Below are 25,124 nucleotides of genomic sequence, written 5' to 3'. Positions count from 1 at the left end.
ATAACCATATATTATTTCATAAATTGATTCAGTAATGAAATAATTCTATATTCTGCAAGTGGTCCTGGAGATTCAGCTACCTTCAGATTGAAACTCAATTTCCTGTTAATACTCCATTCATCCATAAAGTTGTTTTGGCTAGATGAAGGACTTCAGGAAGTTCTTGGCTACCATGATCTATAAAAGAGGCAGAAGGCTTAACTTATACACCCTTTGTCACAGGGCAGCTGCAGCCCAAACATCAAGATGAATATATTATATGAACCCCTGCCCTTTTGGCAGTCATGAATCATGCAGTGTCATAAACCCCATTTCATCTACTTACTGCTTCCTCACTTTGTTAATCCTAACAAAGGGACTGTTACCCCAGAATGAGAGAAGAGACCAGATTGGCCCAGGGCATGTCTTAACCAGAGTTCTCCTCTTTAGGTCCTGAGTGCTGGGAAACGCTACTGCTTTAGCTGTTCATCTGCTGCTGAGAGAACCCATTGGATGGAGAACTTACGTCAAGCTGTCCAGCCCAGTATGGTAAAGCAGTTATGACTTGTACTGTTCAGAAAATGGGCATATTTCTCCAAAGGAAATTTCTTTCACCAACACCACTTTCTTTGTCCCCGTATCTTCTCCTTACAAAAAATCTTCCTTACTTGTCTTCTGCCATGGTCTCTGTTCTTGTCTCTGTCATTTATCCAAAGCAGAAATTCTAGTCTTTATGACCAAGAAGTCATAAAAGTTGGCAGTGCTTATAAGCACTGATAGGCCCCTCCAGTCTCTCCCACATATGTCTCTACCCTCTGCTCTCACCACCAAATCCTTAATCTTGATCTTTCAGCTGCTTTAGACCTAATCCTGTTCATTTCTTGCCTTTTCTTTGTGAATTCACCTTTATATTTAAAAGTTTCATGTATTACCACATAGCTGTAGGAGATGACCAGGTTGAGCCCAAGGGAAGGTAAAACACATCATCAGTCTCAAGTCCCTTCATGCCCATCAGAGATCCTTGAATTCCATTGATTCTGATCTACCATTGTTAGTAGTTCAGATTCTTAGAGAGCTTTAGTGTACAATAAACTTATATATATTCATTTGAACTGTCTGGACTCCTGATTTCCTGCACTTGACAACAGTTTTCTTCAGTACTTATGGTAGAAATATGGATTTCATAGGAATTACAGTCCAACACATCAAAAAGGTGCCACACTGGGCAAGTTTCAGCACATCTTTTTTTTGTATATATATTTTTTAACAGAACATAAATCATTCAGTAATTTGTAAACAATATGTTGTCTGGGTAACATTTATAAAGCAATATTTAACAATTGATTTCTATAATCTATATTCCATATGTTAATTTCAGTTGATTTCCCTTTTCCCCAAAGTATCCTTCTTTGCAAACATTAGATTAAAACAATTCTCATTATTTTGATAAACAATTAAGTATATAGTTTTTCCAATATTCCTATTAATCATTTTAGTTGCCTTATCATAAATCCTGTTACGTGTCTATTTCAGTTTATTTCTCCCCACCCAAATTCTAAATATTCTTACTAGTGACAGTTTTCTCAACAATTAATTACATTTACATTGGTGGATTTAATTCTATTTTTTCCATATAAGCCCTCTCATACTTTTATATTTCTTAAGCAATGGATAAAAAAGTAGAAAGAGAAAAGAAGAGAAGAGAAAGACAAAAAAGAGGAAAAAAAGAGACAAAAAGACAAAAAGACTGAAATACAAAAAATAACATACTACTTAAAATATGTATCCCTCCTAATTTAATATATACTTATTCCCTCAATTTCTTATTCTTTTTAACCATAGCTGAGAATATATTTAATCTATATAAACTTTAAGCATTCCATTCAATAGATCTAATCATCTAATCCTTTAACTCTAATTCAAAACACTTTTTATGCTTTTCTTATCGTCACATTTAAATAACTAAAATATTTGCTATGTTTAAATCATTTCAGCTTTTTTTTTACAGAAAGGGAAAAAACATATTGTATTAGTTTAAAAAATCATCTCTCTAAGAGTAGTATATTCCATTCCAAGTTTTTCCATTTCTTTAGCCATATTCAAACAAATGTTTCCTTTTAAAGTATTCTCTCTGATAAGTCCCATCATCTATTTTCTTGGTTTCCATTTTAATCTTTTTTCTCTGGCCTTTGCCTTTCTTAATCATTGTATTTTGCTGCATCATTCGTTTCTCTGTAAAGTATTTTTCTCATTCTTTTTCTTATCTTCAAAGTTGTTTGGATGCATTAAAATATCTCCCACTTGAATTAAATCATGATTTTTTATTTTATACATTCCACCTTTAAGTCTCTATCCTCAGAATTATGTTCAGTCATCTCTGCTGTATTTTCCTGAGAAATTTCTTGGAGTGAAATTAAATTGGAGATAAGTTGATTCATGCTCTCAAAGTTGTTCTGTATTTCTTTGTAGTTTAAAATCATTGTCCTTTGAAATGGTTGACGCTTATCATATATTTCCTTTTGTGAAGTATTCATTGCTTCAGGTTTGTTAGTCTCACTTTATTTACACAGCTGTACTTATTACGAACTTTGAAGGTCAGAGACAAAAACCCACCAGTAGGTATCAGCGTTTGCTCATTTTTCAGATCTTTCTAGTCTTTTTTTCTCTCTAAAGGGTAGGTTTCAGCCAAAGGGAGGGAGTAGAAACACCCTCCTCTCTTTTTTCCGGAGATCTCTTATTTTTGGGACTTTCTTCTTCAGGAAAATAGGTAGGATAGAGAAAATTAATATTCTTACCCAGATTCAAGCATACTGTTTAAAATCAGCTTAATATAAAGCTTGTGACTTACGTTGTTTTCAGCTATGGCTAGACAATGGAATTAGCTAGCCTTTTCTTCTGTTGGTTTCTGGAAGGCTTCTCCTGGACCGTTCAGGGAGACCGCCGTCTCTCCTAAGTCCCTGGGACTTTCTTCCTTCATTCCACCTTTTTGGGGTGGGTTCTGGCCCCTTTAGGGTCTCCAACAGAAAGAAATTTCAGCCGAAGGGTTTGGCATTCCGAATCTTCTGACTGCTTCGCTGTAAACAGGAACAGGAAGTCAAGTTGTAGCACATCTTGTTTGCATCCAGTCCAAGTTCTTAACATTGTCCCATGCATCCATTTTCTAGGATAACTGCCAACGGATGGAATACAGGTTAAGTCTTTGGGTATATGAAGCCCGAGACTTGTCTCCCAGGAAGCAATACTACTGTGAAATCCAATTGGATGGGGTCCCATATGCCCGCACAACAACCAAGCAAGCTAGCACCATAGGAACTCTTTTCTGGGGTGAGAACTTTAACCTCAAGACACTTCCACCAGCTGTGGAACTCCAGGTCTACCTGGTACAAGAAGAAGAAGGGCTGTGGCCAAAGGAGAGCCCCATTGCCTGTATGTCTGTTCCCCTAAAGGAGCTGGCTGCTGTGCGCCAGCCCTTGGAGAGATGGTACCCACTGGGCAAAGACAAGCCAAACATGCCCACCCTTCGACTCCGAGGACGATACTGCAATATCAGAGTGTTGCCCATCGTACAGTACAAAGAATTTGCTGAATATCTCACTTTCCACTATCGGGAATTATGTGCTTCATTGGAGCCCAGCCTTAGTGCCAGAGACAAGGAAGAGCTGATGAGTGTCCTAGTGCAAGTCTTGCAAAGCACAGGCAAAGCCAAGGTATCATTTATTTTACTAACATACAGACTGGCGTTGAGATCTTGGGAAACAACCTGATTCACAGATTCATCATTGGAATTTTCTTCCTACTGCTATGCTGATTTTTCCCTCATGGGCTGTTTTATTGCTAGATCACCTGGTGTTGTGGGATTATTGTTTTAGCTGCCAAAGCAGCTCTCAGGTCCACAGGATAAAAACCTAGTATCATTTTACCCTTTCCCTAACATCCTGAATCTGGTTGAAAGTGGCCTTTAAATGTGAACACAGAACAGGATGGGATTTATCCTACTGACTCTCTTCCTATCTTTACTGCAGGATTTTCTCATTGACTTAGGCATAGCCGAGCTGGACCGTTTTGATGAACGGGAAAATTTAATTTTTCGTGAAAACACGCTAGCCACCAAGGCTATTGATGAGTACATGAAGCTGGTGGGAAGCCCGTATCTGATGGCCACATTAAGTAAGTTAATTTAGAAAGTCTGCTTTATAATACTAAGAAAAATGCACCAAGTGTTAGTGCCTATAATTGTTACATAGCACATAAGGTGAACTGTGATTCAAGATGGTAAGAGAAATTTATATCTGATAGTAACCATCTCCCACTGCTTTGGCGGTACCCTGAAAAAATAGCTAAAATCATCATTGGCATTGCTAGAATATGATTATCATCATTCCTTATGTCTTTAATAAGCAATTATAGGTTTGTCAAAGAATCTGTGTTTTTAGTTGGAGGCAAGGAACTAAATTAGAAATACCATTGTGGATTGTGACCCAGCACTGTCTCTGCCAGCAACAGAGCTGCATCTATGCCATCCCAGTCACCTAATAAAAACCTATGGGGGAATGTCTCACAGGTGACATTGTAATCCAGCCAAACATTTTGGAGAATTGCTGTGAAGTGGACCCAAGCAAATGCCCTCCCCGTGACCTGGCTGACAATCGCAACCATCTGCAGCAACTCTGTGAAGAGGTCTTCCTAAGGATTGCTATGTCCAGCAAGTGCGCACTTGAGTATCAACCAGGGTGGTCAGGTAGCTTTCTCTCCTGCCACCACTGAGGGGAGGCCAAATCTGCTTTGTAGAGGGATTTCTGGGCTTCTGATTTCTCAAATGGCTGAACCAAAGGGTCTGATCTAGAACCTTTGATGGCTCATCTAGCAAACTGTCTATAGGCCCAAATGAACTAGAAAAATGGGCTGTTCTGCTAGAATAGGTTTAGCATGTAAAGTTAAGTATAATGAGTATCCTTTTGCAGTTTACCCCTCTCTTGGTATAAGCAGCTCACCTTCACTTGAGAGTATATAAAAATGACTTTGTAATAATGTTGAATTGGCTGCAAGTGAGATCCTCCAATGTTCCTGAGCAAAGTCCCTGGGTTGGCAATAGGCAAATTGCTGTGGTTGGTCGCTCTATCCAGACCCAAGTATATCTGAAACAAAATTCAGTAAACAACCAGGCAAGGTTGTTTAGCTAGGAGACATGGCTGTAAAAACTGTCTGGTCAGTGGTCACTTTTAAGCTTTTAAGGCCTTCTTTCAGCTGTCATCTCTTTTCTCTTTGCAGCTCTTTTCCAGCTGAGCTTAGTGAGATCTTCACAGCCTGGCAAGAAGCCTGCCAGTTGCGGGGCAAGGTGGACATTGGCCAGCGACTCGTCTCTGCTTCTCTATTCTTACGCTTCCTTTGTCCAGCCATTATGTCCCCCAGCCTTTTTGGCCTCACACAGAAATACCCTGATGACACCACCTCCCGCACCCTCACCCTGGTGGCCAAGGTTATTCAGAACCTGGCTAATTTCACCACGTAAGTAACCACGTCCCTGGTTCAGAATTCTAGACACTTGACCTCAGGTGTACCTGGGGCTTCAAAAAAAAAAAAAGATTGGACGGCCATTTCTCCAAGATGGAAGAATGTCTCCTACCCTGGGCAGGGGATTGTACTAGAAGACCACCAAGTTCCTTCCAGTTTTTTGATTCTATGATTCTAGTCTGTCCCATGAAAAGGAGTGCATTTATAATCAGAGCAATGACATTATGTGCTTCTGTGAGCCCCTGCAGAAGGTGCAAAACACAGAGCAGATTTTGAAAAGGCATCTGAAGCAACAGACTTTTCAACTATGGAACTATGCAAAAGCAAAAAAATATTATTATTGTTTAACATAATGTATAACATAACATGAGGTTTGAAAACCTCGTAACTAATATCAGTCCAAGATGTTAGAAAAACATTTTTTAAAGTGAGGATGTAGGGAAAATAATCACAAGAAGAATGATACTTCTATTTTTTTTCTCTCCTTTTAATGAATTGACAATCAGTATTTTGAGGTCTCCTACATGTTAATAATGATATAATGTATAATAATTTAAATCTGATTACCTGGACCTCTGCACAACTATGTTAAAGTGTTCCTAGCTCCATATGATTGATTTGGAATTACAGTCATAATGATATTTTTTCTTCCAGGTGATTCAAATCAATAGCCATTATTGGCTTCATTGTCCACGAGTCATAATTTCTCTGCTGTCTTTTAAATCTATACAATTCTAGAGCACCTGCTTCATCTACAATTGTAGAATAGGAAAAGCATAGAACTAGAAAAACAGACCTACTACATTTGTGCCTTGCTTAGGGGTTTCCCATCAACCTCTGGTTGGCACAGCACAGCATTAAAAATGTGCTGAATAGCTGGGATGTTTGTTTAATCTAGCTGGGTTCTTCTTAGGCTTGTAATGGCTTTATGGGGAACTAGATTGGGGGTGGGTGGGTTCAAATGCTTTCAGCCACAGAAACTATTTTTTTTAAAAAAATCCCAGAATTTGAATGGAATTTCCCACTTCCATGAAACCTTCAGATTCTGCAAAACACAGCTTCAAAAACCTTGGGTTATTATTTAAACTTACTTTGCTGATTAAGTACACAGAAAGAAGCTGTTTAGATAATGATTCTATGGCCATCATAATGCCTTGGAAAATGAGAGAAAACCTATGAGCCTTTCTGTAAGACCTTACTTGTTGTATCCAAGGCCTTCAAATGTTTTTATGGCATTTAAGGCTGGCTCTGGGCTCTCAAACTTAACTATATAGGATATTTTCCCCTGGCATCTATGCTGCAAGGCACCACCTGCTCAAGAAAAGGCAGGAATCAAATTGAAAGAACAGGGAAGATCTCATGCTGCAGTTATTGGACCAGAAGGCAAGAGCTGAGCAGCTTTATATTAGCCAGTTGCACTGCATTAGCAGCCTGAGGGACAGGGGAATCCACTGAGTTTCCCAGCCCAGAAGATTAAATGGATTGTTTCAACAGGAATTGTGTAAGTCCTCCATCTGGTCACAAGTACCAGCAGCAAAAAGGATGGATCTCTAATCTACAGGGCTCAGCCATACCTCTCCATTACAGTAATATGGTATTTCATTTCCCATAGGTTTGGGGAAAAGGAGGCCTATATGAGTTTCATGAATGAGTTTCTTGAGCACAACTGGGATACCATGAAATCATTTCTCAGCCGTGTTTCAAGCCCTGGTAGTACCATAGCATTGAGTGCTTATAATGACTCAATTGACCTGGCCCTGGAATTGTCCATCCTTCACTCCCTGCTCTGCAACATATTCTCTACTCTGGAACAGGTATCAGCTACTCTTGAGGGGAGGGGGGAATTCTTATGATAAACTAGCCTGCCCTGTAGAGGCAAGGTGCCACACAAGCCTTTTTGTATCATCCACAATGGTTGGAACCTGTTTATGTGTGAAAACAACACAGAAACAGGTGCTTCTGTGGACTTTTTATTTGAAACTGAAAAAAATGAAACTTTGATTTTAGTTTTTGATGATTAAAATGATTTTGTTATTATAGAAATGGCTTGAAATATTGTGAAATGCAAAGCAAATAGTTGAGATCACAATTTGTATTTTACTGCACCAAAAAGTCAGAAATGACTAACAATTTTTCTCTTTGCATTTCTCTTTTTCTCTTACTTCTCTAACTTTTGTCTTTTTCTGTATTTTTAATCTTATAGTGAAACTTAATAAAATCTATAAAATAAAAAGACAGAAACAGATGTTAAAATTTAGGGATCAGGCCACCAATTATTGTCTCAAATCAAAGTCTTCTGGGATTGGTTTTAAGCCCTTGTTGTCTGCATGTTGCACACCAAGAACTTTACTCCATTCACTAATTGCAATTGCAAATGAGATCAAAGGAAGGGAAAACAAAAGGCCCAATAGTGAAGTTAGGAACACAGGATACATAGGACAAGAAAAGGTTAATGTTTGGCTGTGTCTGCACAATATGCTTAATTGGATAAAGGGTGACTTAGCATGTTGGGAAAACATCAGGTCAGCATCAAGTTACAGAGGATTCATACAACAGCCTTGGAACCTAAACTAACCTCCTCCAGCCAGCCATGTCATGCAAACTTAGCGTAGAGGATAACTGAAAATGAGCCCTACAAAAAATCCTTCTCTATAGCTTTGGGACCATTCCAGGGATTCCATTTCTCTCTTATCTGAATGTGGTTCTTGAAGGGAGGAAAGTGGGTAGATGTGGGTAACTCTCATTAACTGCCCTCTTCAGTAATGCTGACTGTTAGGCCTCTAAGATTTTTTTCAAGTATTTTTTTAAATCAACAATTAACAGTTTTCTAGCCACTTTTATAGCAGCTAGTAGACTGCCAAAGATGGCTCTTCTTCATCTGAATAGGAGATAGATCTGTTTGCAGTTGAAGTCAACTGTGAGGAGAGAGTGTAATAAGGTTTGCAAGGGAGAGAGAGAGGGGCCATTCTGCAGGCAAATTGTCCAAGACAGGAGATAGTTTTTAAAGTAAGTTCAAGTTTGTATGTGAATTTAAATATATAGTATAAGAAATAAGTACATGTATAAATGCAAGGGACAGAAAACAGATCGGCCTTTGGACAGACTGAAAGCAATTTCTACCATTGGTCTGGCCAAGTTCTTTATGCAGACCCTTTCTGCTCTTCTACTTACAAGGAGATCCAGGAGAAACTGCAGCCTCTACCAGCAATCCTGCAGGCCATCCAAGACGGAACCCCTGTGCCAGTCTCCATTCTTCTTGGGCCTCACATGGAGGAGAGGTAATGAATGACAGTGCCAAAAGTGACGTGTGGCCCTTGGGGGTTGACAAGGAGTGTTTTATCCCCTCTTTTTATCCCTTTGGGGAGGGGCTGCCCTTTAGCCTCCAACTGCTTCTTGATTCTATGGTTATGGCCACTTTGTAGCACTAATGGAGAATGGAGCTTACTTATCACTAGTTCAGACCTGTTCCCCTATACCCTCCTCTGTGCTTGTTAGCCCAACCTTTCACAAAAAACAAACAAACCCCACCCACCCACCCACTAGAGTTATATTCAAAATTAGCCTATTTTTTCATTACAAATGTGGTGTAGCCAAGTAATTTCTTGTTTGGTAACTTGAAAGAAGGCAAATTCACTGCTCAAAGTACTTGTCTAACATCTGTCAGACCTGCCCCAGTCTGATATCCTAGGGAAGTAAAACTCTCAACTCCATTTGGTTAAAGTGAAAAGGCACTATTAATGTGCTTAACCATTCAATTTTGGAGGGAGGAAAGTTTGCATGAAACTAAATACTGAAGATTTCTTCAGTGTTTATGAGAGTTTAAAATGTCCTTAATTTAAAAATGTTGTTCCCCCTCAGTCATGAGTGGCTTGGGTGGCTTCAGGTACAAAGTGAACAGAATTTCCAATTTTAGTACACTACAATGGAAAATTGGGTAAATGTGCCTAAGGGATTTTAGCACTTGGAGTTCAACTGTGACCAGGTTGATGATCTTTTTGATGGGGAAAGGGCCAACGTACTTAGGTTTTTTTGGAAGGCTGTCTGGACTGCAGGTATTTTGTGGAGAGGTGGGCAACCCAGTCCTTTAACGATGTAATATGAGGGGGGATAACCAAGGGTAGTTCAGGCATGAGCACAAAGTCTTGTCCCATAGCCACCTTGAAATGGGTAAACCCAGTGCTGCTATGTATGGAGTTATTATAGGCCACTTCAGCGAATGGGAGGAGGTCTGTCCAATTGTCCTGCTGGTAATTTATATAACATCTCAGGTATTGTTCTAGAACCCCATTCATATGTTCATACCCCCCATTTGTTTCCAGCTGATGACTGGAACTAAGCCCTTGGAATGTCCCAAGATTTTTAAAAATCTCTTGCCAGAATTTGGAAGGTAATTGCACTCTGCAATCAGAAATTATTCATCACAGAGCACCATGGAGCCTATAGACATGGTAGATGAACAACTTAGTTAAGGTGCGGGTGGAAGGATTTTTTTGGCAAGGCACAAAATGCACTTGTTTAGAAAACAAATCAGTGATCACCCAGATTACAGTATTTCCTGATCTTTCTGGTAGTTCTACTATGATGTTCATAGAAATTTCCTTCTAGCGGGTGTTAAGCTCTGTCACCAGCTGGAGGAGTCCTGGTGGTTTCCCCTGCCACTGCTTGGTTGATGCATAAAGTGGGCAGCTGGCCACATAACTTTGAATGTCATTTTTAAGCAACAGCCATCAAAACTGGTGCTTCATTAAGTGTAATGTTTTTACAAAGCCAAAATGTCCTGTGGTTTTTGAGTCATGGCTCTTCTCCAGGATTAGTAATCTTTGGCTTTCAGGAACATACAGCTTGGTCCCCAGCCAGGCTAGACCCTCTTGCATTTTACATTCATTTTTGTGAGCTTGAAACCACTAGTCCCTCTCTAATGCTGCCTTTAGGTTCTCTGCTATGCCTTCCCCAATCTGGGGTTCTTTTTTGCCTATGCTCGGGTGATGACTGGTGCCACAAGCTGGCAGGATGGAATAACTGGTCTGACTATTTCCTGCTTGGAGCTGTTGTATTGAGGCATCCTGGTTAGTGTATCAGCTAAGAATTTTTTTCCCCTGGGAGGTAGCAGAGAGTGAAGTTAAATCAATTAAAGTACTAAACCCACCAGACTTGTTTGGGCAATAATTTCTGAGGTGTTTTTAGGGCTTCTAGTTTTTTATGGTCAGTACACACCTCGAAAGGGGTCTTGCTCACTTCCAGGAAATACCTCCATGTTAAGAATGCCTAGTATACAGCATAAGCCTCCTTCTCCCAAACCGCCCATCGCCGCTAAGTGTCAGTCAGTTTTATGGAGGTGTATGTACATGGTTGTAGAGACCCCTGGCTGTTCCTTTCTAAAAGAACTGCCCCCGCTGCCACATTGCTAGCATCCGCTGAATAATAAATGGGGCGTTGGCGCTGGTTCAGCAGCAAACAACCATTTGAGTTTTTCAAATGCTGCATGGCATTCCATTGTCCACTTCAGTGGCTGGCTAGGTTTGGGTTTCCCCTTCCCTTTTGATTTTTAGCAAGCTGGTGATGGGGAGGGCGGGCTGGGCAAATAAAGGGATAAATTGGTGGTAAAAGTTAATGAACTCCCAAAAGCTTTGCAATTGCTTTCTGGTGAGGGATGGAGCCCACTCTAACACCACTCTCAGGGTCCATCCCTCATGGGAGATGCGGTAGCCCAAGTAATCAATTTTACTCTGGTGGAACTTGCATTTTGAAAGTTTAGTATATACTGGGCAGGCCAAAGTTTTTTAAGGACTGCATGAAGATAGCAGGGGCCCCCTGTAGTCTGAAGGGGAGGACCCTGAATTGGAAACACCCTGAGGGGCAGTTAAAAGCTGTCTTCCATTTGTCTCCCTCTTTGATCTGAAATTGGTAATAGGCTCCCTACAAGTCCAACTTAGTAAAGATCTTCCCTTTGGCCAAATGAGCTAATATGTCTTTCATTAGGGGCAGTGGGAAGACATTTTCCACACATAAACCATTTAGCCATCTATAATCTATGCATAGCCGTAGGAACCCATCCTTTTCTGGAACAGTATCTGGGTGGCCACCCTGGGTCGGGCCAGCTGGATGAACCCCTGCTTTGGTTTTTTGTGTCACTGAGAACAATTTGGGTTTGGATAGTTTAGTCCCCAGCAGGATCTCTATGGAGCAGTCCATTGGCAGGTGAACCCTTCTCACTAAACATGTCCCGCAAGTCCTGGTACTCCAATGGAATTTGGGGATTGGCCTTCTTCTGCTCTTGCATTTCAGACCCCTCCTCTTGCATTGCAGCCACCACGTCCTCCTTTTATGAAAGGAAATTGGGACGGGTATAGATAGTTGAGGAAGAACAGAGTGTTTTGGAATCTGGTTCATGCTGGCATGCTGACATCTTCACTCTACCCTGAGAGTGGAATTTCCCCAGCCCAAACACCTCAGTGTTTCCCAAAGCATCTTGCCGGTGTCAGATTGGGTAAACATGGATGGACCATGGGGAGACGGCTAGGAGGGACTAAGAGGTTAGTTCTGTATTGGTAGGTGGGAACTTTATTGTCCATTTGTTTCCCCTCTGTTCCCCAATTGATGGCAGAATGATAGATGGCAGGCAACATGTGGAGAGAGAGTAAACCAAGCTTGGGGGTCCATCATTTCCTTTCCTTATTTGTCCATATTAAAACTATAAAGACAAGACCACTCTTGAACCTGATTACTATAGCAGAATAGGGCTTTGATGGCAAGATAGCAGATTTTATGTTGGCATATTTTTCTGCCAGCTAAAGGACTGGTATGTCAGGACCCACTTCAATCCCACATCTTAAGAAAGCAGAACTCTTGGAAACAAATTCTTCCAAAAGGAACTTTTATTAAGAGTAGTTGATAGTAGGCATAATAGACAGGATCTCAGATTTCCCGCACAAAGCGATAGGTTAAGGTATCCCCAAGTGAGACCCCACCCCATAGTCTGCCCGGCTGGTATGGGATGGCCAATCCCCAGGTGTTAGGTCCATCGTGGGAAAAGGGGAGATAACATTGGCCCATCTCCAGCTCACGCAGCGATTTTCGGCGGCTTCTTCACACCTTCCTCTGAGACCATACAAATAAACCAGGCACTGAGGTTACATTCCTTATTTCCTCCCTTGTTCTAGCTGATAGTTTAGGAAGATAAAGTTCAGAGAGAGAGATAGCGCAGGAAGCAAATTGTTACATTGTAGCAGTAGAGAACACAGAGGCAATAAATGAAGCAAAAGGTTACATTGTAGCGGTTAGAGGAAGCAGAGGAAATAACCCCGCAGGCACATCCCCCTCCCCCTTGGGAGTATGGCAGAACCCAGGGAAAAGTGAAATTTGATTTTGGGTCACAGGGGATAGATAGAAATGAAATAGGAATGGGTTCTGACATTTGATTGCACTTTAATGTGGCCAACTGGCTGTGTCCATAATTTGATAGCACACAGAAATTGCCCTAAAAATATTCTGGTTTAAGAAAATGGGATGGAGAAGCCATAATGCAGAATGTGAGAAAGGTATGCGTAGATATGAGCCAAGTTTAGACCTGAAGACATAATCTGGATTTGAGATTGTCAGTATTGCTCTGTATTACTTTGTCTTTTGCACAGCTGACTCCTCATTTTTTATGTTTCAGACACACTGAGAAAGAGAAACTAGGGTTTGTGCCACCACGGGATCTTGGAAAATACAGTCCTCTGATCAAGAGCCAGTCCATGACCAGCATCCAAAAGAACAGAGACAAGGAAGAAGCCCTGATTCCTTTACATCAGACCAAAACCAGGAGAAAAGTGCAGCGTACTCAGAGTGTCCCAACCCACACCAAGGCATCTCGACATCTCCACAAGCAGAGTAGCATAGAGCACGTGGTTGACAATCAGGACAGCAGCCCTCAGCCTTATGACTCCGCTCTATGCAATGGTGGCTGCCACAAGGCTTCCCAGGTAAGTCGAGTTTTAGAACAGGTTGCTCAGCTACTATATTAAATTGTGGACTTGATGGCCCACAAATCCCTTTAGTTCAGTTTCAATTTCCTGGCAAGCTGTTGATATTACAGAAAAGAAAAGCTTTTCCGCAAGAAGACTGGGCAATCTCTCTCTCTCCAGTACTACAGAGAAGACATGTTCAAGTCCACCTTTCAGACTTTCTCAACATTTCTCCATCTGAGCTCTGAAACCTGGGAGGTTTTCTTTTTTTTTTTATTGAAAAGTTTTAAAATACAGTTTTCCTTTAAAAAAACCCCTTCCCCCTCCCTGTACCCCCCCTACCTCCCCCCAACCTCCCTCCCTCCCCCCCTCCCTCCACCCCCCCTCCCCCCCGACTTCCCAGAGCTAAATACAAGGTATATATATATAAAAAGGCAATCATAAACAACCATATACTAACAACTATAAGTTCTAAAATCCATCACTCTCTAGCTTATATAGGATAAAACACACCTTAACAATATTAGATATATATAAAAAACTAGAATAAAAAAAGAAAGAAAAACGAAAGAAGACTTATTCGAATGCTACATAAAACTTCTTAACCCTATACTTGTTCTGGATAAACTCAATCCATTTTCTCCATTCCATAATATAACGTTCTTGCGAATGATCTTTCAAATAGGCCGAAATCTTCGCCATCTCTGCCAGGTCGGAAACCTTTAAAGTCCACTCTTCTATGGTCGGCAACTCCTCTTTCTTCCAATATTGGCCTATCAAAAGTCTTGCCGCCGTAATTAAGTTCAACATCAGCTTGGTGTCCACAACTGTAGCGTCTGCAATTATTCCCAGCAAAAAAAGTTGCGGACAAAACTTTATCCTCTGTTTAAAAATCTTCTGCATATTCCACCAGATTTTTATCCAAAAAGCCTTAACCTTCTTACATGTCCACCATATGTGAAAATATGTTGCATCTTCATCACCACACCTCCAACATTTAGGCTGGTAATTCGGATACATACTTGCAAGCTTTTTAGGATCTAGATGCCATCTATAAAACATTTTGTAAAAGTTCTCTCTTAGATTTTGAGCTTGAGTAAATTTTACGTTTCTCACCCAAATCTTTTCCCACGTGTCCATTGTAATAACTTCCTGGATGTTTTGGGCCCATTTAATCATACAATCCTTAACAAGCTCTGTTTCCGAGTCAATCTCTATCAATGCAAGATATATCCGTTTAATATGTGCTGGTCCCTGATTTCTAATCTGCTTTATCAAATTTTCATCAGTCATTGTAAATCCATTTTTCTGATCTTCTTTCCACCTGGCCTGTAATTGAATATATTGAAACCAAGTTTGAACAACCTTCTCTTCTCGCAAGAGGCTATATGATTTCAAACACCAAACGTTCCTTTCCAAGCTTAAAATTTCCTTGTACGTAGTCACATCATGTTTGAAACCAGCATGTATATTTTCTATTGCGTGTTTTGGAATTGCCCACAATGGTATCTTGCTGCTTAGCTTATGTCTATACTTCTTCCAAACTCTCAGCAATGCCTGTCTTAAAATATGCATCCTAAACACAGTATCTACCTTCTTATCATACAACAAATATGCATGCCAGCCAAACAACAAATCATGGCCCTCAAGATTTAATAACCTCAATTGCGTCAAATTAATCCAATCGCTTATTCCTACTAATGCAGCAGCTTCATAATATAATTTAAAATTAGGCAGTTTAAGGCCACCTCTCTCATGAGTATCCTGCATAATCTTAAGTTTAACTCGTGGCTTTTTCCCTGCCCAGACAAATTTATTGATACCACGCTGCCATTCCTCCAAATTGGAATCTTTCTTAAGAATCGGTATCATTTGAAACAAAAATAAAAATTTGGGCAGGACATTCATTTTCACTGCTGCAATCCGTCCCAACAAAGACAGTTGCAATTTTTGCCAACTCTCCAGTTCTTTTTGAATCTTCCCCCATAGTTTTTCATAATTATTTTTATATAGCTTTGTATTAGAGGGCGACAAAATCACCCCCAGATATTTAACCCTTTTAACAATCTCAAATCCAGTTAATCCTTCTACGAGAGCCTTCTGTGAAACTGTCATATTTCTAGCCAAAATTTTAGTTTTCTGTATATTTACTTTAAATCCAGAAACATTCCCATACTGTGTTATTATCTCCATCAGGTCCACAACAGAGTTCTCTGGCTGGGTCACTGTAACAACCAGATCATCTGCAAATGCTCTCAATCTATAGTCCTGATCTCCAACTTGTATCCCCTTAATTTTTTCCGAATTCCGAATCTTAACCAATAGTATCTCTAATGTTAACACAAATAACAAGGGCGATAACGGACACCCTTGCCTTGTGCCCTTCTCAATATTACATGCTGCTGTCAGGCTATTGTTAACTATAATTCGGGCAGTTTGTTTTTGATATAATGCCCTAATCGGCTGTAAAAATTTTTCCCCAAAGTCCATTTTATCTAACACTTTCAACAAAAATTGCCAATTCAATTGATCAAAAGCCTTTTCAGCATCTAAAAAGATTAGCGCTGCAGAGATCTGGTTGTGCCTTTCCAAAAACTCTAACACATCAACTATATGTCTCACATTATTTTTCATTTGCCTACCACTAATAAACCCCGTTTGATCCCCATGAATCACCTGTTGCAGAACCCTCATCAATCTATTAGCCAAAACCTTAGCAAATATCTTATAATCTGTATTTAAGAGCGATATCGGTCTGTAATTTTTAACTTGAGTAGCATCCTGGTCTTCCTTCGGAATCAAAGAGATAAAAGCTGTCTTCCAAGACGGTGGCACCTTTCCCCCCCTCTGAATTGTCTGAAACAGTTCCTTTAACGGCTTTATCATCTCAAATTGTAAATTTTTATAAAAGGCCGCAGTCAAGCCATCCGTGCCTGGCGCCTTATCGACCTTCAGTTCCTTAATTGCTATAAGAATTTCTTCTTCTGTAATCAGTTGATTAATCCCCTCTTTTTGTGCTTGCGTAAGAACCGGAATGCTAGCATTCTCCAAATATTTATCAATATCTTTTACATTAATTTCCTCTTTAGTATATAATTTCGAATAAAAATCCACAAAAGCATCCTTAATAAGATTCTGTTGAAACACAACCCTTCCTTTATACTCAATCTTGTCTATATTAGAGGCCCTTTGTTTTTTCCTCAGTCTATAGGCTAGCCATCTGCCTGGTTTATTAGCGTTGCAAAAAGTATTGTGCCTAGCAAACCGCAGATTGGTTGCCACTTGATCTGCCATTAATTTATCAAATTGTCCTCTTAACAGTCTAATAGCCTCCTTGATCTTCACATCCTCTGAATTCAAAATCAAAGCCTTTTCTTTTTCCTTTATTTCATTCTCCAGTTCTTTCCTTCTAGTTTCCACTGCACGTCTATGTCTATTATTCATATATATCAACACTCCTCTCATATAGGCCTTGCTAGCATCCCAAACCATATCCATAGAGGTACCCTTATTCATATTAATCTCAAAAAAATCCTTCATCCGCTGCTTACATTCTTCCACATTTCTCTGATTTCTAAACAAATTCTCATTTACGCGCCACGAGCGCCTGTCTCTTTTCTCCTTATCAATCTCCAACCAAACTGGACTGTGGTCAGAGATAGTTCTTGCACATATCTTCACCTTTTTAGTTCTCACAAAAAAATCATTAGTCAACAAAATAAAATCAATCCTCGAAAAAGATTGGTGTCTGTCAGAATAAAAAGTGTAATCTTTCTCCTGCAAGTGTCTCTCACGCCAGATATCTCGCAATTCCAGGTCATCCTTCATTTCAAAAAAAGATTTAGGCAGTCTAGCATGACTTGGAATGCGCTTAAAAGCTCCAGCCTTATCCAACTGTACATCCAGAACACCATTCCAGTCTCCCATAAAAATAAAAGATTTATAATCCAACTGGGTAAGCTTTGTGTGGAGTAAGCTAAAAAAATCAGCTTGTTGTTGGTTAGGTGCATATAATCCAACTAGAAGCGTCTTTTTACCTTCTAACAACAGCTCAATCATAACATATCTTCCATGCTTATCTGCTTCAACTAAGTCTGCTGTTAAGGCACTTTTAACATAAACAACCACTCCATTTTTCTTATTCTCTGCAGAGGCAACAAAATGCGTACCCAGTCTCGAGTTCAGTAAATGCTTTTGATCCAAAACTCTAATATGCGTTTCTTGCAAACATATAACATCTATCTTAAATTGTTTTAAATATTGAAAAACTTTCTTCCTCTTCTGCGGTGAATTCAGTCCATTAACATTCCAAGTTAAAAATTTAGTTGCCATGCATATCCTCCAGAAGCTCTTGGACCACAGCTTTGATAGGACTAACTTCTTTAGGCCGTGCTCCTCCCACAGCTTGACTATATGTACGTTGTGAAAAATCTGAAGACTTTTGCTGATCTTGTTCTTTTATTTTCTTTGCTCGTTTTAAAGCAGCACGCGTTACTCTTTGCTCTCTAGGATCATCCAAAGAAGTTGTAACTTGATCTCCTCCACCACCACTTTCCTCTGTTTCATCCTCTTGATGTTCTCCTTCTCCAGATCCCTTTCCAGCTTCCAGAAGTGTTAATGGGGTTGCTTTTAAGACATTGTTATAGAAATCACGCGCTTGCTTCACAGTAATCAGCCGGTACCTTTTACCTTCATGCATCACCATCAGCCCCTCTGGAATCTCCCATCTGAACCTTATATCTCTTTGCTTAAGCTCATGCACGAGAAATGTATAGTCCTTCCTTCCCCTTAAAATCCTTGGAGGAATTTCTTTTAAAACCAAGACTTCTTGTTCAGCAATCACCACTTTAGCATCATAGGCAGCTTGTATAACTTGGTCTCTGATTTCTCTTTTTGCAAAATAAACCACCACATCTCTAGGCAACTTTCTCTGTCTGGCAATCCATGAATTCACCCGGCACACTTTATCCATAGCTGCTCTTATTTCAGATGCTGGGAGGTTTTCTTATGTTCCTCCCAGTTTTCCAGCATGGAGGCTCTGCTTAAAGGGTATTTTGTATTGCAAGTGGATTATAGTATTTCCATGTGTCTGTAATTGTTCTCTGATTCTTGGTCTCTTCAAACATGTTCTTCTGCTTTAGGGATGCTCAAAGCTCCATCCTTCTGTATCGCTGCCCCAGAAACCATCAGTCCCGTGGTTACGACATTCAGAGGATGCATCAGCAATGCAAAATTGTGTATACTCCATGCAACCCCTGGAACAGGTATAGAAGGATTGTCCTCAGAGGAACACCCACATGCTTAGCTGTCTGTTAATCTATTCTTAATTAAAAATCCACCCCAAAAAAGGATGGAAAAGAATGTGTGCCATTGAAAGTTGCATACATGCATCTAGCAAAAGTAACTTTTAAAAAAAGTGATGATATGATTCCAGAAATATAATGAATGACCACCATTTATTTATTTATTAATCCAATTGTTATAGCCACACATCTCACCTCACTCTGGGTGGCTTATCCTCATTGGGGATGCTTGGCCAATGAGTCTTAGATTTGATAGGTCAATAGGCACATGTTACAAAAGAAGTTTCAGAAATGGAATTCTGTTGCATGTTAATTTTCCTGAAAGGGATTGCATTAGAAGCCAAGCTGTGCCTTCATAGGTGAATAACTGAGACCCCTGCACAAAATGGGCAGTTAACATGTTGCATTGGACAATACAGAGAACAGCCTCAGACACACTTCTGCTTTGGGGATCATACTTTTAGCTGTTTATATTTCCCAGTTCTTCCCCTATAGTTTTGTAATGGAGGAAGAAGTGAAACTCATATTTTCCTGTTGTTAGGAATCATAGCAATTACAAACTTAGGTTCAAAGCATATCTAGAGGGAGCCATTCTAATTTACTAGGGAAACCTCACACAAAAGCAACGTCTAGAATTTTACACTGCAAATATTTCCCCTAATCGGGGAAAGATGAAACTAGGAAAGAAAATCCTCAAAAGTGCAATTTTATAGTGAGTCAGCACAGTCTAAATACGTAGCTCCAGCAAAGTGTATTACTGAAGTAATCTTGTCAACTGAATCCAGTACTTTCTCAAGACTTCTTAAGACATAACTGGAGTCTTCTCCAATTATGATGAGAAGAGACTAAAACATCCCCTTATCCAGCTTTTCTCTGCTCCTGCATAGCTTTCCCTCATTCTCTAATCTTGAGCCCTTGCTTAGTTTTCAGCCCAGGGTTGCTCTAAGGTTCATTACTGACCCCTTCCTCTATCGTTCCCTCCCTCCCCCCTCCCTCAGTATGTAAGGAAGATGGAAGTGCTGCAAATGAAGCTGAGTTCAGCCAGAGACAAACAGCAGCTCCTGGAGGAGAAGGTGAAGTCACTGTCTGCTCAGAATCAAGCACTGCTGCAGGAGCAGGGCAGATTTCAAGAACGAGAAGAGATTCTTGGCAAGAGGCTAGAGGAAATGGAACATGGCCTGGTAAAACTCAGCAGCAGGTAGGAGAAGCCAGCAACAGGAGGCAGAGGCACATCCTGTCAAATGTGGTGATGGGGAGGGGGAGCTGATAGCCCGCTTAGGAATTTTCATTCCATTCAATGTCTAAGTTCCAGTTTATTAGGCAATACAAATCCCATGGCAGGGGATAAGGAAGGGAACAGTCCAAGTTCCCTGTTCTGGGAATCCAGCAGGGCATAGTTGGTGTTCAACCCATTTATGCCAAGGAGCCTATTAGGAAGTAAAAACCTAATGGGGTGATGAAACGAAGTAGACACCCATGGCCTGATCTTTCCTGCCATTTCCCATGGCAAGGCCAGCAGGTCTGAGCTACAATCCACTGCTGAAGTCTTCTGCTGGGTTGAAAAACAAACAAACATGGCAGTACAGTCCTTGCAGTGGAAAACACAGTTTGATGAAGTATGTTGTTGGCTGTGCCACTAAGAATAATTCTCATGTAGACTGAACATCTGCAAGGTTTCAGATTGTGGAAAAGGTATCATTTATACAGAAAGTGAAAAGGCTAATGTGAACCTCTTTGTTGTTCTAACTTTGATTTGCTCTCAGTTTGCTTTTTTACTCTCTCTTTTATCATCCTTCAAACTGTTGCCAGGGGATTCTTGAGGGTCAGTGGCTAACTAGCAGGGAATATGAAGAAGGGTTGAAACCACAACCCATCTGAGGTGAGATCTGAAGGAGACTTGACTGCTGTGTTTCTCCAGGGTGTCCTGCATAGAGGCCAGCTGGAAGAAGGATCATGAAAAGCTGCAAGTGAGTGAGGAGAAGACCAAACAGCTGGTAAGAGCCCTCCAGAGGTAATGTGTAGTTAAGGAGAGAAAAGGGAAGAAGGATCTTTGTTCAACAGGGATAGTAAGAAGGGCAGGCAGAAAGTTACTCCAGAAATAACAGTATCATTATTTGTAAAGGAACACATCTTATTTCATTAAGATGAGAGAAGTTATTAGGTGAGACCAGAGACATCCACAAGTATGTGTAACAAAAAAGGCAAAATAGCATGTGCAACTGAAGAATCAGTCCTACCTCTTTTATATATGCTCAATTGAAGCCACCATTTTGACTTTTTTGTCCCTTTTCCCTTCTTCCCAGATGTTCCTGGTTGGGATAGATAAGTATTTTTATCCATTTGAATTTTTATATGAGCTCCATGTTCCATTTTGTTGAAGCAAGCTGTTTGTATTCCCGATGAATGGTGTCCAACCTATGCAAAGGCTGTTGAAAGTATTGTATAAATAACAGAAGGTTCTGAATTATGAACAATAAGTAGAACAACCAGCACAGAGCTAGCTTACATCCCACCTGGATAGCAGAGGTGTGGAAGCAGTATCAAAAAAAAGAGAAGATGGCAGTCAGGGCAAACAATGCAAGCCCCACCCCTTTTGTACATGCATTGACACTGCATGCAGATACAAGAGGGGTGGGGTTTGCACTGTGGCATCCACCATGTTGCTTCTTTTGACTTTCCCTTGGCAGATGCCATTATGCATTCCAGGGAGAATTTCAGTAGGACAGTGCTTCTTGCTTGAGTTTGTACTTGACTTCTTCCTATCATGAACTACTACTGTAAGCCTCTTATGCTCACAGAGGTGGCAACCCTATTTCCTGGGGATTAATTTGCTTTAGATTAAGAAGTGGTGTGGCAAAACTGACTCTCTCCAGCATGTGTCTTGCAGGAGCAGCAACTCTCCAGAATGGAAAGGGACCATGACCAGTTTTTCCGTGCTGTTAACCAGATGCTGGGTTATCGAGATAACCAACCACATTATGGCAACAACTCTCAGGGCTTGTGTGGATAATAAGATTGAGAATGGGAAAGCCACATTTCCTATACAGCTCTTGTATGAAATCCAGAGAAGAGGATGGAAAAATGTGTCTTTCACTGACAAGCACAGTATCGTGTTAACAGTTCTCAATGGTATTCAGCCATTGCTGCAGCTTCAAATCCATCCCCACCTGAGAGTTTATTCACATACATTCCATCCTTTGGCTTAAAGTTATCCCATTTACCATTTCCTGGGTACATATCCTCACTGCAGAGCTGCCTTGGCTTGAAAATGTTTTTTCCTGAGAAAATGGAAGAAAATCTTCCTTCCAGCCTGTGCATTTTTATCTGAAGTGACTTCAGCAATAGTTGGGGGAAGAGATGCCTTCCATTGGTCTTGTCAAGTTCAACATCTCTTACCATCTCCACTCCTCACATGCTTTTCTCTTGCATAGACCATTGGTTGGACAAAGTATATTACCAGCTTGCAGTCTAGAGCTCTGCTGCTAATGAGATCCCCCTCGCCAAATAGCCCAATAAACTGCCTGAAAAGCAACACTACCAGCCTCCATCCTGAGGTTTGGTAAAAGGCAAACTTTGGGGCAGTGGCTCTTCTATCAGCATATGTTCCTCTTGTAGGGAGGAAGCACATCTACTGTGGCTATGCAGATGAGCCCTGAAATTGCATCCCTGTTTCTGTTGCCTGTGTCAACCTCCAGCTACATGCCTTATTGTTTTCATCTTGTCAGCCTGAATCTGCGGCTTCTATACCTAAGGGCATATATAACCTGCAATACAAAAGCCAGTCTTGCAAATTTTGGGCAATAATTGCTTCTATGCCCAGAAAAATCTTAAGCAAACATGAAAGAAACATGTCTTGTGGGGTTTTTTTCTTGCTTTATCTATAAAAGGTACAAAGCACTGCCTTCTTCCATCAGAAAATTCTGATAATTTCTTTATCTTGCCTTTGAGACCCATCTGAGCCAGGTGATGTGAGGGGTGGGGCTTATTAAAATGGCATTAGCCACCCTGGGATGTCCAGTACCTGCCATTATGGTCTACTACCATCCTGCTGCACCATGTGTTAAAGAATAAGGTTCTTCATCCCTGTCCCAAGCAGGCTGTTCACTTGGCTGATGGATGTGGCCAGTTGGCCCCAGGGCAAGTACTAACCATTTCTGAGATTAAGAATGTGCAGTGTTGTCTTCCATCTGCTCTCTTCCCTCTAGGAAGGCCACCTCCACCTGTTCTTTTTCTGCTATGTGTCACAAAGTAGCCTTTTCTCACTTGTGCTAGTTTTACCTACATTTGCTTTTTTTTAAAAAATGTCTCCATTAATAGACTCCCAAGAAATAGGCATTTGGCATTTGGATGGCATTTGGGAAGTAAGGTCCCTAGACAGGAAAAGAACAAACTGCTCCATTAGCTGAGCTGTCTCTGAATCACCCTTCCCCAGTGGTAGTTCTTGTCTTCCCACCTTTTAGTCTACCAGCCAACCTGGAGGCGTCACACTTGATGAAGGGGCCACAGTAGCAGTCGTGGGATTCAGCCGGTTCACACCACTTTGGAAGAACTGGTAGCTAATTTTTTTGTTGCCCAGGCCCAGAATGGACTTCCAGAAATGTCATCCACACAGAGAACTGGTTGTTCACATATTTGAATCCCACCACTGCACAATGGAATTATTCAGGAGACCTCTTCAGAACTGAATCATCCTGCCAGAGCTAGCTTTCCCACTCAGGTTCTCTTTCAAAAAATTAAAAGCCGAGCATTTATCAAATTTCCAACTTTTCCAGATTTTCTATGCAGGGAATAATGGAAATAGCTCTGGGCAAGATATTTGGATAGATGTTTCTATAGCTAGTCTCCAGAAGAACAATATCTCTTTCTTTCTCATACCAGTATGAAATGAGGCAAGGTAGTGGCTTCTTTATCATAAGTTATGTTGCCGTGCAGTCAGGTATGACTGGCTCACGATTCTGTTATATCATCATATTGCTCGCTAAATAGTGATGCACTTGTTGGGCATTAGATGGGATCCTTGTATATCCAGGACTAGACCCTTTTAAAAAGACTGCCAGTTCTTTTTTTATTTCAAGCAAGTTTGGTGCTTTGTGGAAAAAGTGCCAGATCTATATTTAAGAAACAAGATAAGCACTCTGGAGGACCTACTATTCCTGTGCTGCGGGGAGAAGGCTGACTTGAAACATAAGAGCCAAGTTCTTCTACTTGCCAGAAACTTGTTCTGTCACGGGTTAGTGCATTATGGGTTTTGAGCAAGAGATTTTGTATGCCCCTCCTGCAGACTGTTTGGATTGCCTTGGGAGGGGCAATGCCATTTTGCCTACTTGGTGGAGTATTTCCAAATGTTGCCAGCCACTGCCATTCACTGCTACCTTATAGATCCTCCCCTGACAGAACCCATTCCGATCTCATTTCTATCTATCCCCTCTGACCCAAAATCAAATCTCACCTTTCCCTGGGTTCTGTCATACTCCCAAGGGGGAGGGGGGATGTGGCCGCAGGTTTATTGCCTCTGCTTCTTCTATCCACTACAATGTAACATTTTGCTTTCGTTTATTGCCTCTGCTTCCTCTATCCGCTACAATGTAACATTTTGCTTTCCTGCATTATATTTCTCTCTGAACTTTTATCTCCCTAAACTCTTGGCTAGAGCAAGGGAGGGAATAAGGAATGTAACCTCTGTGCCTGGTTTATTTCTATGCTCTCAGAGGAAGGTGTGAAGAGCTGCCCGACCATCGCTGTGTGAACCGGAGATGGGCTGATGTTATCTCCCCTTTTCCCATGATGGACCTAACACCTGGGGATTGGCCATCCCACACTGGCCAGACAAACTATGGGGTGGGGTTTTGCTCGGGGATATCTTAACCTATTGCTCTGCATGGGAAATCTCAAATCCTGTCTATTATGCCTGCTATCAACCATTTTTAATAAAAGTTCCTGTTGGAAGAATTTGCTTCCAAGAGTTCTGCTTTCTTAAGATGTGGGATTGAAGTGGGTCCTGACATCCCCTCTCATTTCATCCTCTGGCCATCCTCCGCATATGTGACCTGTCAGCTAAGCTGTTTTTGGATACAAATTTAGTATTCTTTTAAAAAATTGCTAGATCTTGGTCCAAAAATAAACCAACATCTTTAAGCAACTAGAAAGGTGGCAAATTTCTCTGTTCCAGGCAGCCACCTACTCTCATCCAAACTCACCCCACTGAAGTTAAGGAGAAGTATCGGTGGAAGGTTTTCTCCTACTGTGTGACCCTTTGGCGGGAGGGGAAACAAAGTCACAAAAAACTACAAGTCATTTCCCTTAATTTGTTCCACATTCAGTGTGTAGGGACAGCACTACTCACCAGCAGGCAGGACAGAGGTTGAACAATCAAGACAACAAAAAA

At 40.8% G+C, this 25,124-nt stretch overlaps 1 protein-coding gene across 7 annotated transcripts in view; it reads left to right on the top strand.

Annotated features, from left to right (window-relative positions):
• Positions 1–24,682, top strand: part of RASAL3 (RAS protein activator like 3) — a 48,727-nt gene extending 24,045 nt beyond the window's left edge. For 3 of the 7 annotated variants that reach the window (XM_083354669.1, XM_083354667.1, XM_083354668.1), the window contains exons 8-19: positions 430–528; positions 3,144–3,686; positions 4,002–4,146; positions 4,541–4,685; positions 5,248–5,484; positions 7,103–7,304; positions 8,665–8,768; positions 13,148–13,454; positions 18,578–18,700; positions 19,738–19,937; positions 20,658–20,750; positions 24,448–24,682. In XM_083354669.1, the coding sequence (XP_083210795.1) occupies positions 430–528; positions 3,144–3,686; positions 4,002–4,146; positions 4,541–4,685; positions 5,248–5,484; positions 7,103–7,304; positions 8,665–8,768; positions 13,148–13,454; positions 18,578–18,700; positions 19,738–19,937; positions 20,658–20,750; positions 24,448–24,604 (2,355 nt within the window). In that variant the 3' untranslated portion in view covers positions 24,605–24,682. Of the gene's footprint in view, positions 1–429; positions 529–3,143; positions 3,687–4,001; positions 4,147–4,540; positions 4,686–5,247; positions 5,485–7,102; positions 7,305–8,664; positions 8,769–13,147; positions 13,455–18,577; positions 18,701–19,737; positions 19,938–20,548; positions 20,751–21,626 lie in introns of those variants that run through there. The other 4 variants (XM_083354670.1, XM_083354671.1, XM_083354673.1 and 1 more) reach the window with 4 other exon arrangements.
• Positions 24,683–25,124: the final 442 nt, after the last annotated feature.

The sequence above is a fragment of the Vipera ursinii genome (genome assembly GCF_947247035.1).
Source record: "Vipera ursinii genome assembly, chromosome: 2".
In the NCBI taxonomy this organism is placed as follows: Eukaryota; Metazoa; Chordata; class Lepidosauria; order Squamata; family Viperidae; genus Vipera; species Vipera ursinii.
Note: the sequence above shows the minus strand (reverse complement) of the source record. Positions and strands in the feature narration are given on the sequence as shown.